General features: G+C 36.9%; 1 protein-coding gene across 2 annotated transcripts in view; it reads right to left on the reverse strand.

The window, feature by feature from the left end:
• The window catches only part of Col11a1 (collagen type XI alpha 1 chain), a 171,795-nt gene that overhangs the window by 110,756 nt on the left and 40,983 nt on the right, over positions 1-20,056 (reverse strand). Inside the window, exons 6-9 of one of the 2 annotated variants that reach the window (XM_026778271.1) lie at positions 8,510-8,638; positions 2,041-2,157; positions 1,673-1,825; positions 1,391-1,483 (exon numbers count right to left, since the gene is read on the reverse strand). In XM_026778271.1, the coding sequence (XP_026634072.1) occupies positions 1,391-1,483; positions 1,673-1,825; positions 2,041-2,157; positions 8,510-8,638 (492 nt within the window). The remainder of the gene's footprint in view (positions 1-1,390; positions 1,484-1,672; positions 1,826-2,040; positions 2,158-8,509; positions 8,639-20,056) is intronic. The other variant, XM_005371661.3, reaches the window with a different exon arrangement.

Below are 20,056 nucleotides of genomic sequence, written 5' to 3' on the forward strand. Positions count from 1 at the left end.
GGGGGAACTTGGGGAAAAAGGAGGATTGGGATAAAGGAAGGTTGGATAAGGGAGCACGGAAGTTCAATTCTTAGATAAGGGAACCACCTTAGGGTTGGCAAGAGCCTTGAACCTAGAGCGGCTCCCAGGAGCCCAAGCCGAGGTCCCCAGTTAGTTCCCTGGACAGCTGAGGATAAAGAACCTGAAATGACCCTATCCTATAGCAACACTGACGAATATCTTGCATATCATCATAGAACCTTCATCTGGTGATGGATGGCGTTAGAGATATAGACCCACACTGGAGCACTGGACTGAGCTCTCAAGGTCCCAATGAGGAGCAGAAGGAGGGAGAACATGAGCAACGAAGTCGGGACCACGAGGGGTGCACCCACCCATTGAGACAGTGGAGCTGATCTATTGGGAGCTCACCAAGGCCAGCTGGACTGTGACGGAAAAAGCATGGGATATAACTGGTCTCTCTGAACATGGCGAACAATGAGGACTGATGAGAAGCTAAGGACAATGGCACGGGGTTTTGATCCTACTTAATGTGCTGGCTTTGCGGGAGCCTAGCCAGTTTGGATGTTAACCTTCCTAAATATAGACGGAAGGGGGAGGACCTAGGACTTACCACAGGGCAGGGAACCCTGACTGCCCATTGGACTGGAGAGGGAGGGGGAGAGGAGTGGGGGGAGGGGGAGAAGGGTGGGAGGGGGGAAGGGTGGGAGGAGGGGGAGGGAAATGGGAGGCTGGGAGGAGGTGGAAACTTGTTTTTTTTCCCTTTTCTCAATAAAATAAAAAAAAATAAAAAAAAATGTTGATCAAAAAAAAATAAAAAAAATAAAAATAAAATTTAAGAGGACCTAATCAGACCTACCTGTCTTGGAATACTTTCATGGAAAACAATCAAATGCATAAATAATATTATTTTAATCATAATTAACATTAATATTATAAAGATATTTTAAAATTTAAAGTTATTGGAATCTAAAATCCTTGCTGTCATCAGAATGAACAGTGAGTATTCCCATGCAATAAGAAGCTAATTGTATCAGCTGTTGATACAATTCTCACACCAGAGGATTCTTCTCTTGGAAGGATCATGCTGTGAATACTCTTCATAGGATGTTACAGAAGCTTGCTCAGCTGTAGGAGCGATACAGAAAATGATAGTAGCCAATTCAGTTTGGTGATGATGGAATTTGCGTGAAGCAAAGTGTCATGTAAATCCTGAATTGACATCAACTGTAAACGCAGAATGTTTTGTACTCACGAACTAATGACTCTGTTTCTCTAAGAATGACAACTCAAAGTTCTCAGTGACTGAGATGCTTCTCCAAGAAAAATCCACCCAAACATTACATATTTTGAAAGCCACAGGGTGATTTTTGCTGCCTAAATGGATTACCTCATTAGATCCTGATAAGCGCCTAGGAGACTCTGTCTGGTAAGTTTCCATTGTTCCGTAATTGTAGTCTTGAAAATCATCCACAATATTTGCCTGATGATAAATTCAGAAGAAAGAAAGTTAGGAAATTTGCAAAGTAACCTCAAGTACATGAAAATCACGAATTAATTGAATTAGAGTGTTAGCCAAATTGGAATTGGTCTAATTGGGTTAAGACTAAGACTCATCAGAGATCTTCCATCACATCTAGGAGAGATCTTGATTGCTTTTTTTTCTGACTACCTGGACCCCTAGTTTGGCATTGGCTGTTGCTGGGTAACGCTTCTTCTTCTTGGATGCATATTTTTCAGATTTGGGGGATGTGAACTTTTTAGACTTTTTCTTTGAGCTAGTGGTCAAAGTCCTCTTCTTCTTTGTGTAATTGGATTTCTTTTTCTGTAAAATGTCATGAAAGACGGAATGGAAAATGAGAAAGGAAGCAAAGACCACGGACGAAAGGGAGGAAGTGCAGATGTCAAAATGGTCAGCAATCCTCAGGGCAGCCTCTGTTGAGTCAAATCCATGATTAACACAGAAGTCCGAGACAGGTATGGGGTGCATCTGAGGAAGGACAGAGTGGAGCATCACATACAACAGACAGTTGGGTTTACCTCTGTTTGGGCTATTGTTTCTTCAGTGACAGTGGGTGTCTCTGTTATACTCTCAATCTCTTTATAGTCTGATTCTCCATACTCATAGTCATACTCGATTATATCCTCGGGAGCATACTACGTCACAAAGGAAAAAATATTGGGCAATTTGGTTAGTTGCAAGTAATATTATTAACAGAGTGGAGATCATCTGCTTAACCTTTACTCAAAGTAAATGTTAAGAGAGATCTGGGATTAAACATGCAAATTATTCTATTGTACATAGAATCTAATGACATCGGAGTTATCAAGCAAGCTTTTTAAGAACAGAACAAGTGGTTAGGGCTGTGAAAAAATAAAAGTTTTGAATAATGATTCAAACTTTTATTAAAGAGTAAATATTAATTCAAAGATAGGATTATTGTTATGGACATGGTTGTTAAATATCCAGTCTAATTTTGATTCATAAAAATCTGCAGTGAAATATCTCCCTCTAAAAATAGTAATTTCTCTGGGGCTGTAGCTAATTGGACAAGCACTCAGCAGGCACTGGATTCGAACACAAGCATGGTGAAGATAAGACTAAAAAAGACAGTGTTTCAATAAGTATGCTTTCTCAATAAATAATATGGTGAAAAACAAAAACATAAAGAACAGTCTCATGAAAATATGAGATGTCCACATCTGTCATGGGAAACTGGAAAATATACGTGAAATATATATGACTGTATTTGGAAAATATAGACTTAAAATTTGTTCCCAATTCTCTCATTTTCTTTAAACCAGTGGTTCTCCACTTTCCTAATGCTGTGACCCTTTCATACAGTTCCTCTTGTTGTGGAGACCCCCAACCATAAAATTATCTCATTGATAATTCATAACTGTAATTTTGCTACTTCTGTGAGTCATAATGTAAATATCAGTGATAGCCAATTGTCTTAGGCATTGTGAAAGGGTCATTTTACTTCTACCTGCCTGTTGCTCTAAGCTAAAATCTAAATGAACATGAGAACTACTCAAGTATTACATTTTCAAAGATAGGTATACCTCAATTAACAAATCATTTCCATCATTGTTATTATTTTTCTGCTGGATTTAGTGGCCAATGTTTGCAAATCTTAAAATATTTGAACTAAATTTACAACATTGTACCTTAGATATTTCTGTAATAAAAATTTAATTGGGGACCAAGTGTATTTCCCAATATCAACCACAACCTATTTATGGGATGAGGAGGAGGACAGTGTATTCATCTACAAAGCAATCTTTATGAAAATTTTAATTTTGTTTTTAATATTTAGAATGTGTATAGAAAACACACTTAAATACCTTTTGTACCTACATGAGTTAATTAAAAATCTACAGCTACTAGAAAAATTTCTGTCTCTCTCCATATATAATATATATACATATATGGAAAATCTATGTATATATAAAAACATATACATATATATGGAAAGTTTATAAATAAAGCATATACATAGAACATACTTATATAGAGAGTATATGTTTCTAAATATAGAGATCTATATATACACAACAAAAGTCTATATATACTTCATATACATAAATATATATATTATATGCAGATATCATATGTGTATATCCTTTCTATACATAGAGACTTTCCATACATGTATGTCTGTATGCATATATGTATATGAATATATGTATGTGCATATATATATATATATAAAGAGAAAGAGAGAGAGAGAGAGAGAGAGAGAGAGAGAGAGAGAGAGAGAGAGAGTCCTCAATCTGGCCTCAAACTTGCTGTGCACCCAAATATGGCATTGAGCTCTTGATATTTATGCCTCCACCATGCAATTTCTTGGTTACAATTATGTAACCACCATGTCAGACATTTATGTAAGTGTTAAGTAAGAACAACGCACCAAAGAATAATGCTTCTGTAGTTACCATCACTCATGTGGGAATATAAAATATTGAGTATACATATGACTGGCTTAAAATAAAATATAAAAACCAAGAAATATTTGCAGGTCATTTTTTGTTTACAGTTTTAAATCTAATTAAATTATACAATAAAAACTAAATAATACAATAAAATACAAAATTATACAATAAAAATAAAAGAACAATCAGTAAAACAATGAAAAGTTATTTTTAAGTTTGATTATTAAGAGAGCATTTAGGCTAAGTTCTGGGATATGAAGATGAATTTGTAAATGCTTGTCAATATTTATCAGAGTAATTAATTTATGTCAAGTTTCTGCTGAAAGAAAAAATGTCTTTCAATCTTCATAATTCTCTCTACTCCTGGATCTTTCTGCAAATTAGAACTGCCAGAATTCTCACAGGAGAAGTAAAGCAACTGGTAAGTATGCTTCATCAAGCAGTGGAACATATCTTTCTCAGGGGATAACTCAAGAGTCAATCAAAAAGACTGCTCCTTGTAGTCTCATTATTTTACTACCTGCCTAGGCACTTCTTTAAAAAACAACAACACTATTTAGCATACATAAATGATTCTTTGTTTACATGAAGCTGTACAACATACTTTGGAGAATACATTTCACTTCTCACTAAGGAATTTTGAAATATCCTGAAAATAGGTATAGAGAAGTACTGGTTGTGATCAATGAAAAGTCCTGAAACCCTGGGAGGGGAAAATAAAATGGATTTTACAGGAGGAATGGAGCTGGGTATGGATGGAAGCACCAGAGGTCAGGTGTGTAGTGAGATGAGAGGGAGGGAGGGAGTAGAGACAGGGCTGGAATTGGGGACATTTGAGTGGTGGGTGCTGTGGAAACCTAGTGCAGTTGAAGCCTCCTGTAATGTATGGAGGTGATCCTAATGAGAACTCCTAGGAGTGCGGAATATAGAGAGAGTCTCAGATGTCCATCTCTAGTATCTAGGCAAGGCTTCTAGGGATGAGACTGGGTTACATTCAATTGAGTTGTTGACTAAGGAGGGTTTCATAGAAATCCCCAAACAACCCAGGCTGTTGCTAGGACAAAGGGTTGATATCTGGAAAACTAAAAGTGGTACTCCATTGCTGAGGACCACATCTACACAACACATTGAACATAGGGAAGTCACGCTGGTGCTTACACGGAGCCGTCACCCTTATGTTCTGGTTTCTTTGGTACTGGCACAGGCTACACTAAGGAGAGGCATCGATACTAACCCAGTTACAAAACGTTTGATCTCCAATCTGTCCTCTCTGCAGAATATGCTAAGGCAGTGGAGGAAGAGAACAGGTAGGAGTGACCAACCAGTGCCTGACTGACTTAAGATCCACTCCATGGGAGGAAGCCATATCCAACACTGCTTGGGTGACTAAGAGCAGGAGACTAAATAGCCCAGTGACTTCGGGTAAAAACAACCACAATTAGTCTCAAAAACAAAACTAAAACAAAACAAAAAGTATCATGAAATTGCTCCAATGATAATTCTGTTATATACATAGATCTCTGTCATATCCAGTCATCACTGGAGAGACCGCCTCTGGCATCAGATGGGAACAGATGCAGATACCCACAGCCAGATATTATGCAGAGAAATAATCTATTAAATAAGAGGACTCAATCAGGTCCCTCTGCTAAGGGCTTTGATAATTCCCCCATAAGAGGAGGTTAGAGGGACAGTGGGGACAGTGTAAGACAGGGATATGGGAGAACAAAGCCATCTGATTCAACTAAGCAAGATTCATCTGGGCTCACAGATACTCAGTCAGCAAGAACATGGCCTACATGGGTCAGCACTAGGTCCTCTGTCTATTTAATATGGTTTTTAGCTGGGTAATTTTATGGATTGCTTGGCTGTGGGAACATGTGGATCTCCTACACTTATACCTGCTCTTCAGACTCCTTTCCTCATGTTGCGTTGCTGTGTTCAACTTCAATATATTATTTTTGCTTCATCTTGCTGCATTTTATTTTATCATATTTAGTTTTATCTCTTACAGACCCATTTTTTCAATAAGAGGTGGAATTGGAGTAGATCCAAAGGGGCAGGAAAGTGGTAAGGAACTGGAAAGTGTAAAGGGCTGGGAAACTGTAATAGGGTGTACTGTATGGAGAGGAGAATCAAATAAAATAAAAGAAAAACAAATGAAAAAATAAAAAGTAAAAAACAAGAATAATAACTAAAAAGTCACACAAAAAAAAAAACAAAAGCGTGCTGTGACAGATAAATTTACTCCATGAATACTCCAGGGGAAATCTGGAACTGCGCTGAAGATGAGGTTTCTGAAATTTTTTTACTCACTGTTTTGTTTAGGAGAAAAAAATAGAGAAGTCATAAAATCCTATGCCTTGATGAGAACTGTCATTGACAACAGACACTAACAAAAAGATGGTGGGAGACATCCATGTTAGCAAGTTAGGTTTCCTAATATGAAAAGAAAAAGAAAAAAACAACCATATAGAGCTACAGAACGTTGATATCTAATTTCTTACAATTGCCTGTAAGTCAGGAAGAAAATTTAACATGATGAGAATGAGACATAATCTTAATATCACTTATGCTTCTGTATCAGGCAATGTAAACCCACTGCTGAGGGAAGATGTTTATTCTGAATGGGAATCTATCTAGAGAGTACATCTCTCATCCCATGATGAGGATGGAACTGCAGCATTAGCACACACAGATGAGTTTAGAATGGATTAGATGTGTTACGTGAGGGAAAAAGAGGTAGAAAAAAATACATATTTAAGTCACCTTACCTAGGGAAGTTCACAAATATATTAATGGAATATTAAACAATGTACTGAGCCATGTTCCATATTACACTTTATGTTTAGACTTGAAAAGATGACATTGCTTTGATATTTTTTTAGGCAGACTACCTGAAAATTAACTAGGAAAATACACATTTAGTATATAATGACACATTTAATGGCTACCATTGAAAATTATAATAAAAATCGCTTATTTTTATTTTTTAGGATTAATATAAAATGTTTAATTCATTAAAGTATAAGTGTAGCTAATTGGGGGGAGTAAGAGTAATTCTTCCTCAAAAAAATTAAACTAAAACTTTTCACTGTTGACACACTATTTTATAAGCTGTCAATCATGGCTCCACAGAACACCTGCTTCTCTTCTTCTACTAAGTAGAACCATGTATTTGCTATAACATTTTATTTTACTTATAAAAGTGGCAACTGTCAAATAAATATCATTAGTTTTGAATGCAGAAATACTGAGACACTTGACATATCAGCTATAGAGACTAACCCTAACATAATGTTTTTTCTCCATTAAAACCACCAAAACTATATTTAGTTAGTCATAAGGATATAAAAGAATAATCCAGTTGAACAATATTCAAGCAAAACATTCAAGTAATTTTCCTTAACTCTTTCATACTGGTCTTGCTGCTGGCTCTGAAGACTAGCCTGATTTCAAAAAAGGTACTAATGTTAAATTGTGGAAAAGATTTGGACAACAGAATTCACTAGGATACATTACAAGTTAAATACTGTGAAAATTTTGCAACTCTGAATTATAAAAACCAAAACATTTTGTATTAGTTATAACAATAAAACAAAATTGCCCATTTATTCTGAGTAGTATAAATTCAAAACATTGCATCAAATCGTGTAGATTTTAAAAGCAACATATACACTACTTGAGGTTCTTTTTGGGTTTTTTTTTTTTTTTTTCTTTTTGGTTTTTCGAGACAGGGTTTCTCTGTGGTTTTGGAGCCTGTCCTGGAACTAGCTCTGTAGACCAGGCTGGTCTCGAACTCACAGAGATCTGCCTGCCTCTGCCTCCCGAGTGCTGGGATTAAAGGCGTGCGCCACCATCGCCCGGCTACGTGAGGTATTTTTAAAATAGACTTTTGATCTCAAAACTCAAATTCCCTTTCACAGTTTGAATCCCTTAGTTTTCAGAAAATAAATGTGAAAAGATAGTTTTCTCAGAAAATAAAACACCAATTGGCATCCAGGACCAATGTGTAGTCTATGGATATGTATTTGAAAGGGAGTTGAGGGGAGTACATGGGAGAGCGAGGAAAGAGGAAAGGGAAGGTGGGAAATGTAATTATATAATCTCAAAAATGTTTCACATTATGTTAAAACAAAAACAATACTTCTAATATAAATTAAAGCACCAACAATTTCCGGTTTGATTTGTCTACTTGCCTATGAGAAAAGAAATATTTTTTGAAAATTAAAAGATAAATAAGCTTCTGATTATATAACAGGGCCTAAAATTTTCAAGACCAATATCAGTTTTTGTCTCTTCATTCAGTATGAAATACCAAAAGTCGAGAAATAGCCATTACATCATAAAACATGTTCTCCCCATAGTAAGAGGTTTTAACTGTTTAAGGCAAAGAGCTGAAATACAGTGTTAAGTAATTAACTGTGAAAAAAATAAAGTACTATATTCTTCTCAAAATATTCAAGAACTCTTAATTGAAAATATAGTTTAATTAAACTGGGTCAATATGCTTTAAATGGAGGTCACAGCCCCACCTCTGGACCTGAGGGCCTCCTGTGCCCTGCATCCTCACCTCGTCTATCTGTGGCTCCTGAGCTTGAGCAGCAGCCTTCGATGTTGAGTCACAGTCTGGGCTGTAATGCTCACAGTAGTCATAAGCTGCCTTGGGATCATCCGTGATCAAGAACTGCTGAATATCGCCCTACAAAGAGTCAGACGAGGAGGTAGTCAAGCATAGGCAAATACACAGGCCTTTTGACATGTTTTTAAGGTCAGAGTAGCCTACATTCCAATGTACAAGGAAGAGAAATTACTTAAATGCTTATCATTATAAAGGAAAGTCTCATAAGACTGAGAAAATCATAATCAATTACACTGTTCCACCTTACTGTCAGCTATAAAAAATCTACTGTACATTAATCTACCTATTAATATTCAGACTTCCAGAATTCACAATTAAATATACATAGTATAATACAAATGAAATACATGGAAGAAAACTGGACTTCAGTGGTTAAAATGTTGATTAGTTTACACTAAAATGTTATGGTTAGACAAATCTGGAATTATGTTCAGAAAAAGAAAATGCTCACCCACTACGATAAACACATAATATGGTAGAAAATATAGATAATAAAGCACAGATTGGGTACTGCTTGCTTACAGTGCTGTATTTTTTTTCTTACTTTGGACATGGAAATAACTGTCCCATTATGTGGTAATGAACAGGGATTTTTCTTTTGCCATGTTAACTAGCTAGAACCTTCAAGTGTCTCAGAAGGTTTTCTGCATGTAGAGGACATCTACTAATTTAAATCTTCTTTCTTGATGCATAGCCTCAGGATTAGTAATACAGGAGCTACGAGGACCTTTTTAGGTCTTTACTAGATTTACATACAGCTCTTCTCTCTAACCAGAGGGAAGCTGAACTCAGAATCTATTACATTTATTAAAGTAACTTCAAGTAATTTCATTTTGTTATTAACTTATAAGCTTGTGCTCCTAAAAACTGTTTGAACACACATATGTATATATGTATCTATGTATGTATGAAAGAATGTATGAACGTATGAACAGATGTATGTATGCATCTATGTGTGCTGAGGCAGCACCCCAAATAAGGAGAAAAAACTAATTTAGTTTCCACTAAACATGAAATACAGCAATGGCAGTTAACATCTGGGTAAAAAATACTATGGAACTTCTAATGGTCACACTGTTACTAATGTTTCCAATAGTTACTTGCTTATATCATGAAACACTATAAGAAGTTGACCAAATAAACAATTTTTCTGCATGACTTTTCAATATTTTCTGAATATATAGATGAATTATGCCATTGACTACTAATTTTTGGCATATAAGTACCTAAAATATATTGACAGCATTTCACAAGCCAAAACTCATTGCTTGATTGATGGGTTTTGGCTTGTGAAATGCTGTCAATGAAGCACACAGTAGCCACATCTGGGCTGTTAGAGATGAAGAAACACCCATAAAATGAGAACACTGAATGCACACTTCTTTTTTCTATTGCCCCGCAAAAGAATAATTTGGCAATGCTGGGCACAACTAGTACATCAAGGAGTAATGTCACTGGTGGTTTTAATTAGAAATTCTAATTCTTAATGTTTTTCCTCATTACCTGGGATTATCAGTCCCTTTAGTTTAACTGAAATGAACAAATTGAGAAATGCTATCTAACATCCATTCCAGAGTTACAAATTATTAAGTTCCATATTTAATTGCTAAAATACAAAAAATATAGTGTCTCATATATTAATTCTATTTCTTAAATAGATTTTGAAAGGAATATTGTTTTTCCAACCACTTGCTATTCTATTTATAGGTCTTTATTTCTTTAATGGAGTGTTGCTAATGTTTCCACTATAAATTTCTATTTCAGTATTTAATGGTTTGCCATAAAATATAGTATTGGAAAAAATTGGAAATTTCTGTAAAAATCCAATAGCACTATTTTCCCAGAAAGTATTTCACAGTTTTGTATTAATCATATGTTGTGTTGTATGACACTCTATAAATAAACCTGAGTATCATAACAGGTGTAATGAGCTGTAAATATTATTTTTAATGCTACAATATTTTCCAGAGCTAGAAAGAGGCAAAATTATGAAACAAAACTGGCCTCTGTACTACTGTAACATTAGAGGCATGAAAAACACATCTTTATTCTATAATTCTCCAAAAGACAAGATTGAGATAAAGATAATAGAATTACTTCATGATCTACAGCTGTGTCAACTAGTTCTATATAATAGGGAATTTTCATATAGAATGTAGGGACTTACTGGAAAAGGGCTACATGATTGTAAGAAAACAAAATCAAAGCTTTGTAAACAAATGAATGGCACTTTCCTTTGTTGAAGAATCTCACTTATACATTTATCATTGCCAATTATAAACATAATTATGTAAGCTTCTTCCATACCAAAAATGAATGCACACATTAAATCTTTTCAGTTTGATGTCTTCTCTGTCTCTCTCTCAGTCACACAAACACACACACACACACACACACACACACACCACCACCACCACCACCACCACCACCACCACCACCACCACCACCACACACCACCACACCTCATTTAGTAAATTTCCATGATGATGGTTTATTTCTATTTTCTGCTCTAAAAGTGCTTACACAATACCCTATGTAGCATTTTAATTGAGATCCAGTGTATAAATAATCATGTTTACTGAAAGAAGATATCATCGAAAATCCATCTAATATGTGTGAGAATTAAGAATCTTATTTTAAGTTCAACTGTCGCTTGGTGTAAGACCACTAAGTGTTTTGTTGAGTTCAACTCCAAGATGGCCAACCACTGACTGTGCCATATAGCAGTGAAACAAACAGAATAAACAATGAGAATCCAGGCTCAGATAAGTTGTTATAATTAACACATGACATAGCTGAATGATATGACCTTTAGATAGATCATTTGATTGAAAGAGAACCACAGAGATGGCAGTAGACATTCATATGTAACTGGGTAGCTTCATGGGATGCTGAGCTGGTTCTTCCTTACAACTGAGATATGATGATACCTTCGATGTCAAGAAATTCTTTGAAATTTTCTGCAGGTTTTCAGTTTTCTCAAAGTCTTAGAACTAAGTTTCAATATTAAAACCGGAATTTCTTATGTTGTAAAAGTTCCATTTTCTGGGTTAAGAAACAAATCAGAGAAACATCACTCATCACAATAGCCACAAATGGCATAAAATATCTCAGAGAACTTCTGGCCAAAAAAGCGGAAGACTTGTATGACAAAACTTTAAATCTTTGAAGAAAGAAATTGAAGAAAACACCAGAAAGTAGAGAGATCTCCCATGCGCTTGGGTAGGTAGAATTAACATAGTAAAAATAGAAATTTTACCAAAAGCAATCTACAGATTTAATGCAATGGCCATCAAAATCCCAATAAATTTCTTCACAGACCTCAAAAGAACAATACTCAACCCATATGGAAAAGCAAAATATCCAGGATAGCCAAAACAATCCTGTACAATAAAAGAATTTTTGGAGGCATCATAATCCCTGACTTCAAACTCTACTACAGAGCTACAGTACTGAAAACATTCTGGTATTGGCATAATAACAGACAGGAGGACCAATGGAACTGAATTGAAAAGCTGAATATTAATCCACACACCTTCAAACACCTGATTTTTCACAAAGAAGCAAAAAATATCAAATGGAAAAAAGAAAGGATATTTAACAAATGGTGCTGGCATAACTGGATGTCAACATGTAGAAGAATGAAAATAGATCAATACCTATCACCAACACAAAACTCAACTCTAAATGAATCAAAGACCTCAACATAAAGCCAGCCACACTGAACCTTACAGAAGAGAAAGTAGGAAGTAGACTGAATGCGTTGGAACAGGAGACCACTTCCTAAATATAAGCACAGCAGCACAGACACTGAAAGGAACAATTAATAAATGGGACCTCTTGAAACCGAAAAGCAAAGGAGATGGTCAACAAGTCAAAACGACAGCCTACAGGATGGGAAAAGATCTTCACTAACCCCACATCAGACAGAGATCTAAACTTCAAAATATACAAATAACTCAAGAAACTGGTCATCAAAAGAACACATAATCCAATAAAAAAAAAATAGAGTACAGACCTAAACAGAGAACTATCAACAGAGGATTCTAAAATGGCTGAAAGACACTTAAGGAAATGTTCAACATCCTTAGTCATCAGAGAAATGCAAATCAAAACAACTCTAAGATTCCATCTTACACCTGTAAGAATGGCCAAGATCAAAAACGCAGATAACATGCTGGAGAGGTTGTGGGGTAAAGGAACACTCCTGCATTGCTGGTAGGAATGATAGCTGGTACAGCCCCTTTGGATGTCAGTGTGGCAGAAAATTAGGAAACAACTTTCCCTAAGATCCAGTAATACCACTTTTGGGTATATATCCAAAGGATGCTCAATCGTGACACAAGGACATGTGCTCAGCTATGTTCATAGCAGCATTGTTTTTCATACCCAGAACCTGGAAAGAACTTAAATGCCCCTCGACCAAAGAATGGATAAGGAAAATGGGGTGCATTTATACAATGGAGTACTACATAGTAGAAAAAAATAACAGTATCTTGAATTTTGCAGGCAAATGGATGGAGCTAGAAAACATCATTCTGAGTGAGGTAACCCAGACCCAGAAAAACAAGTATCACATATACTCACTTATAAGTGGGTTTTAAACATAAAGCAAAGAAAACATGCCCACAAATCATAATCTCAGAAAACTCAGACAACAATGAAGACCCTAAGAGAGATATAGATAGATCTAATCTCCATGGGAAGTAGAAAAAGACAAGATCTCCTGAGTAAACTGGAAGAGATACATAGATCTAATCTCCATGGGAAGTAGAAAAAGACAAGATCTCCTGAGTAAATTGGGGTACATATGGAAACATACTTAGCACACAGGAGAGGTACCTACATACCCACAGTCCTTGTCACTACTCATTACAACAGACTATGGAATCATCGGTCCTCCTCAGTTTATGAATAGATAATACAAATGTGCTGTATATACATAGATGTGTACAGTGAAGGTCTACCTGGTTAGATTTCATATGAAAATAAGAATTCTTCTGGGCATTGTCAGTGTGCTCTAAGAAGGCTAAATTTCGAAACAACAGACTTGTTGATTGAACACAGCAAAGCATCATTATTGTAGCATGGGGAAAACTGGCTGGTTTAAGTCTCACTTAGAGTGCCAAGAAGGAGGCAAGCCAAAAATGTTGGGAAATATTGCAGCCTGCACAGAATAAAAGAACAAAGAAGGTTTACTGGAATGGCACTTCTGTAGGTAAGGAGGATGGGGTTGAACAGCCTCTAACCAATAAATACATACATACATACATACATACATACATACATACATACATACATACATACCGTGATGTTAACCAAAAGCAATGAATAAATGAATCTCAAACATCATCAATGATGCCCCACTCCCGGTATAGGACAGTAAGAAATTTATTTCAGAAACCTTCCACTGCACACTGGGCAGGTTAAGTACACTGAGACTGTTACAGCTGGGCCTATGTGATGGCAAGCCTCAAGTACATAGCATGTAATCGAGTTTTTCAAGTAAAAAAAAAATGCAAGAGTTAGGGTAATGGAAGGGTCTACAGAGAGTTTTCTTTATTCAAGCCTTAGAATACAGCAGTATTCTGCAACGAAGGAACCTCCACAGGAAATTGCTGATGGAGTTGTGCAGAGGAAAACGCTGTGAGCAAACATAAAGTTAAAGTAGTATCAGAAACTCTAGAAGCTTGCAGTGGCTGCTGAGGAAAGCTGTGACCACCACGTGAAACTAGTCCAGAAGATGATGTGATTGGACTCAGCACAGCAATAGGGGCGGGGCTCCTCAGGCCCTTGAGGACACACCTTTTGACCCAGTGTCTCCAATGTGTATGTAACAGATGCAACATAAGGATGTAGCATTTAGCCTGCTGACACCCAGTCTAGCCTTGGGTCAACTTCTTCCATCTACTGCTTGCTCTCTCCCTTCTGGAACAGGGAGCAATATTTATCTCATACAGGTCCCACCATGTCTTAGATGCATGTAACTTGATATTTTACATTTATAGTGACTTACAGCTGACAATTTTCCTGGATATCAGATATAACTTTGATTTTGAGTTTTGAGCAATGCTGAAAGAGTTGAGAGACTTTGAGACTTGGGACTTATGGATATAAATTCGTTTTGATTATTAAAAAGTGCTAATTAAAGAGAGAAATAATGGGATATTATGCTTTCAGTACTGAAATTTCTTTTAATAGGTCTAAGATTAAAACTTCATCTGGTACTGCTGAAGAGAACTGGTGGTATTACTTGAGTCATTCTGAACATTCCTTCTAGAAGGATGGTGGGACCATGATCATTTTCCTTTCCTCTGCTTTGGTTTGAGACATTAGTCTTGAACTGCTATGTGCATTGTAGCCAGGATGGACTATCATCCATTGTCCTCCTCAGAGATCAGACAAATAGTTCTTGCCCTGGATTCTGTACTTCCCAACATGAGCTGCATAAGCCCTTTCTCTTTGTGTGAGTATCTTGAGTGTTTCATTGCTGTAACGCAAAGTCAGTAGTATTAAGACATTTCTTCACTGCTTTTTCTTCCTTATCTCCTTTTACCCCCAAGGAGGTAATGGTACTCAGTAGATTCTAAGCTTTCCTGTTTGTACTTCTGCAAATATGATTTTTGTTTCCTAATGAAGTTGAAGAATGCATTTAAAAGTTCCATGATGATAGTTTTATGTTTTAATTATACATACACAAAAACCTTAAAGATTTATATAAAAAGCATAGGTGTGTAATTTTCTAGGAAAGATGTGAGCCTATACTAGAAGACAATCTGTTTCAGTGGATTGTAAACTACAGAAAAGCAAGAGTTGTGTTCTCTGAGATATTTATAGTATCCATATTCAGCTAGCATGTGCTAGGGTTTCAGGAAACACCAAATGTATGGATCTACAGGCAAATGTTTTTTCATCATTAAAAGATGCCATTTCAACATGTGTGAACTGAGAGCAAGCAAACAAGTTCCTCATCTTCTGGACCTTGACACAGACATCTCCTTCTGATGGTGATTTTAAAGGTTTGTTTTTATCGTGGATGAATGTTTTGTCTTCATATAAGTAGGAGTACCGTGAGCATACAGCGAGGCCACAGATCACAAAGGGACATCAGATCCCCTGGAACTGGAACTACAGTCAGTTTTGAACAACTATGTAGATGCAGAACTTGGGTCCTCTGCAAGAACAGCAAATGCTCTTAACCACAGAGCCACCTCTCCTCCCTCCCTGATTCTGATATTAGTCTGTCTCATTTTTCTATAATAAATTATAACTATGAATATTTAGAAAATACCATTACTTCTTTTGTATTCCCCCCCCCAAACATTGAAATAAGTATAAGTTAGGCTGTTTGTAAACTTGAAATCGTAAGTGGTAAAAGGCATTTTTTTTTTTTTTGGTTTTTCGAGACAGGGTTTCTCTGTAGCTTTGGAGCCTGTCCTGGAACTCCCTTGGTAGACCAGGCTGGCCTCAAACTCAAAGAGATCCGCCTGCCTCTGCCTCCCGAGTGCTGGGATTAAAGGCGTGCGCCACCACCGCCCGGCTCAAAAGGCATTTTTTTTTCAAAATTTTAGAGGTAATTGAATTATCAGTATAAAGTTCAAGGAATGTGGCTGTAGGTTTCACTTGTAATTCCTCCATGAATAAGATCCAAGAAAATCAGTTTCATGGATCTTAAAGTGATAAGCCAGCATACCAGGAAAAGGGAAAGAAAAAATGTAAGAGAAAAAAAAGAAAAATCTCTGCAGCTGAAGTGTCTGGCAGTCACTACAGTGAAGGCGGTGGTGGAGCACAATGGCACACTCCATCTGATAGATGCTCCCTTCATTCCCAATTACATTTGAAATTTGTGAACAACCAAATGGGTCTTGGGAGAGATTCTAATTGCATACGTAGGAAGAAGGAGGACACAATGAATCTTACATGGGGTTAAAACTCTGAAGTACTGACCAAGAAAGACACATCAGTTGAACTGTGTCTCTGACCTACTGAGAATTCTGGATATGCCAAGACAGTAAGACCAGGCACATTGTTTTGTTCTCAAACATTCCTTACCGTGAGGGATACCTTCTCAAGTATTTTGCGGGGTGAAGGAAAGCTACCAATATGCTGAGAGCTTTACTGTGAGTGAAACACACACCAGATATTGCGTCAGAACCATAATTCAAAGAAAAGAATGAGAGAAACCACATCGTCACTGTCCTGACTGCAGCCCACACAACCCTGACAGGGTACCAAAACCAGCTGTAGAAACCAATTTTATGAAAAGGGGCTGTGTCCTACATTATTTAAATGTACTTCTAATTCAATAAACATTGGCCAAGCATTGCAGAAAACATCTGACCCTGGAGAAAATCTTCCCCCAAAGTACACACCTATCTTATTATATGCTCAATGGTAAAAGAGTTCTTATTTGAGCGTAAGTGCTAATGTAGATCCACTCCACACGGTGAAAAAGTAAAATGAATACAATGTTTAGTTAAAAGGTAGCATCCCTTATCCACTACTTCCTTGAAGCCTGTGTTTCTTAAATTAATAAGCTCTGGAGAGTGTATTTTGCTTTGAAACTATATCAGTTAGATAATATGTATGGCAAACATGACTACAAACTATTTTAATACTACAGAAAGCATCTGCCCTCCCCAAGTTTGTATTCTAGAAGATGAAAATATGTAAGCAAATGGTAGAAGGCCAGAAACAGTTGCAAAAACATAGAACAAGAAAGAAGGGTAATATTTCAGAAGGATATACGGTTTCATAGCTAGTTCAATAAGGGAAAATGTTACTGACTAAAGGACACCAGGAATGAACTTAGAGGGGAAAGAACGGAACTCAGGCAGAACCCTCAAAACACAGAAGCTGTCCGATGCACAGGCAGGAACTATGCTGTGAGTAGCATGTGTGAAGGAAGGGACACACTGGACTGGAAGGATAGAGGAGGGAAGGAAGCGCTGCTATAGTTGGAAAGGATGGCAGAGAACAAGATGCAGCCTGCAGAATTTTGCACTCCAAAGTCCCTGGGATATTATAAGGAAAAAGGTGATATCAGTCATTATTCTCTCATTCCATCTCTCACTGAAGAGCGGCTTCCCAGTAATTAAGACTAGGATTCATAGAGGCACTACATAGAAGCCTGGATCAGAGGGAAACTAATGGACTAGGCTTTACGGCATCCTCTCCTCTCATGTAGGAACAATATACCGCCATTTATAGAAAGAAGTGAAGTAGCCTATGTCTTTAAAAAAACCATGTTCTAAAAGTAGCTCCACAATACAGAAATGAATTACCTTCCTTGTATACTGCTTTGAGCTGGACTACTTTACTTCCGCACTAATGCTGTGCTCACCATAAAACGCAGGATAGTAAAGATGATGAAAGACAATTTTTCCTAGGATAATCCAATAGCTTTTAATCTTTTAAAGATTTTTTTAAAGGTTGTAAATGTAGTTTATAAACCATAAAGAGAGAGTTAAAGCCCTTTCCCTTTAGCTAATATTCGAAAGAATTCATGTTTGTAAACACCACATATTTCCTCAGAGTAGCATTGCCAGAAACCTAAAGTAATAAGTTCCTTTTCCATTAGCCCCGTGTGTTCAATCAGTCCTCTTGAGTGCTGTCCCATTTTACTTTCTGTTGTTGAGATAAGCACAGGCATTCTTCAAACCTTTCAAAGACTACAGAATATGGCATTTAAAATGTTTTAAGAACATAGGACTTTTCATGACAGTAAGACACATCTCCTACTGGCAGCACTAAGCTACTTCAAGAGGAAGATGGGCACAGCAGAGGCTCCTTATGTCATTGCTTAGTCACTTGGGCATGAAACTGCTCTTGCCTTGACTGCTTTATGGTATGCTGTGTGAATTGGACATGCAGGACCCACAGAGAGATGACTGCTGAAGTTGCCTAAGGAAGGTGAGACAGTCCTTCAGGGTGTCTGCCAGACATTCTGCAGGACACAGAAGAAAGTAACTGACAAACTGCTAATATAGGCAGAACTGTCTTTAAAATTTCCTGCTTCGAGGTAGTTAGGGATATGCCGAAGCATTGTTGTAGTTAATATAGTTTCTGTGTGATTATTCATGTCTGGGTAGCCAGGAACAAATGAACAGTCTCCATTTACAGAGATTCACTGAATTTATATTTTAATAACATGAATTTTAAACTATCTTCAAAACTGCAACTTGTATCACAAATTAGAACCAGTTTAGGAAATAGTAAAGAAGAATAAACTGAAATTAAAACTGTCTTTACATGCCTCATGCACCTTTCTTTTGTGGAACAGGCAAAATTTTATGAAACTGTCCCCTCCCCAGGAGTTACACATCTTACTGAAACTCAGTCATGGGTGGTAAAGGGTACAGGTTTGTGAGTTTTAATTAAGGGATTCTGTAAGATCTCACAGTAACAACCAGACAGGTAATTCTGTTGGGTGTCTAGAAAAGAGAGAAAAAAAGAATAGTTTTTAAATAAACTGAAATATTCAGAACTGCCGATCTCAATTTGGCCTTCTATGAAGAAGGAGGAAAGTGCATAATTCCAACCACCTGAGTCTTCCTATGAACCTCGGGGAGCAGAACTGAAAAGCACTGACAAAACTGACATTTCATGTTCTCAGACTCCCCACAAGACTCACATGGAATGCGACTACACATTGCTTTTTCTTCTTGACACATACCCACAGATTATTTTACTCACCCTATCATGTATGCCTTTCAAGAGCAAAATTTCAAGACATATTGTTAGGTAAGGACATGCGATTTATGGAGAATAAATAAAATCATAACTAGAATCGATATGGCAAGATCAGAATTCACGGGGCTTTTTATATTTCTGATGCCAATGCTTAAGGTTTTAATAGAACAAAGCAAATCTTATGCAAGCACATAAGGCTAATGAAACTCAGGTATAAAATAATCACAAGAAAAACATGTGTTATAGATCAATAAAGCTAACAGAAATAGAGTGTAGCTTTATAAGATTATCAATTGCTCAGACACAGCAGGGGAGGGAATCTCAGTTCAAGCACTGACAATGGAAACAACCAGGACTAAAAAGCAAAGAGAGAGAAAAAATTAAAAAGGAACTGAATAAAAAGAGAAGACCTAGGAGTGTGGTGTAGTAGTAGGGTACTTGTGTGGTACCATGCATGAGACTCATGGTGGGATCCACTACACCACAGTAACAATAAGGTAACACAAACAACAGAATAGTCAAGAACTATGGAAAAGATTGTGTCTAGATAGTTATGTTGGCGAGACTTGATGGCCCTTCTGACATTCCCAGGAGATATAATCTCATAGCCACTACCTGTTTCTCTGACTGTTACACTCTTTCTGCCCGTCTTGCTTATGAGGACTGGGTATTAAGTAAAAATAAATTGGGGGACTGGAGAGATGGCTCAGTGGTTAAGAGCATTGCCTTCTCTTCCAAAGGTCCTGAGTTCAATTCCCAGCAACCACATGGTGGCTCACAACCATC

Source organism: Microtus ochrogaster, unplaced genomic scaffold (assembly GCF_000317375.1).
Source record: "Microtus ochrogaster isolate Prairie Vole_2 unplaced genomic scaffold, MicOch1.0 UNK119, whole genome shotgun sequence".
NCBI classification, from domain to species: domain Eukaryota; kingdom Metazoa; phylum Chordata; class Mammalia; order Rodentia; family Cricetidae; genus Microtus; species Microtus ochrogaster.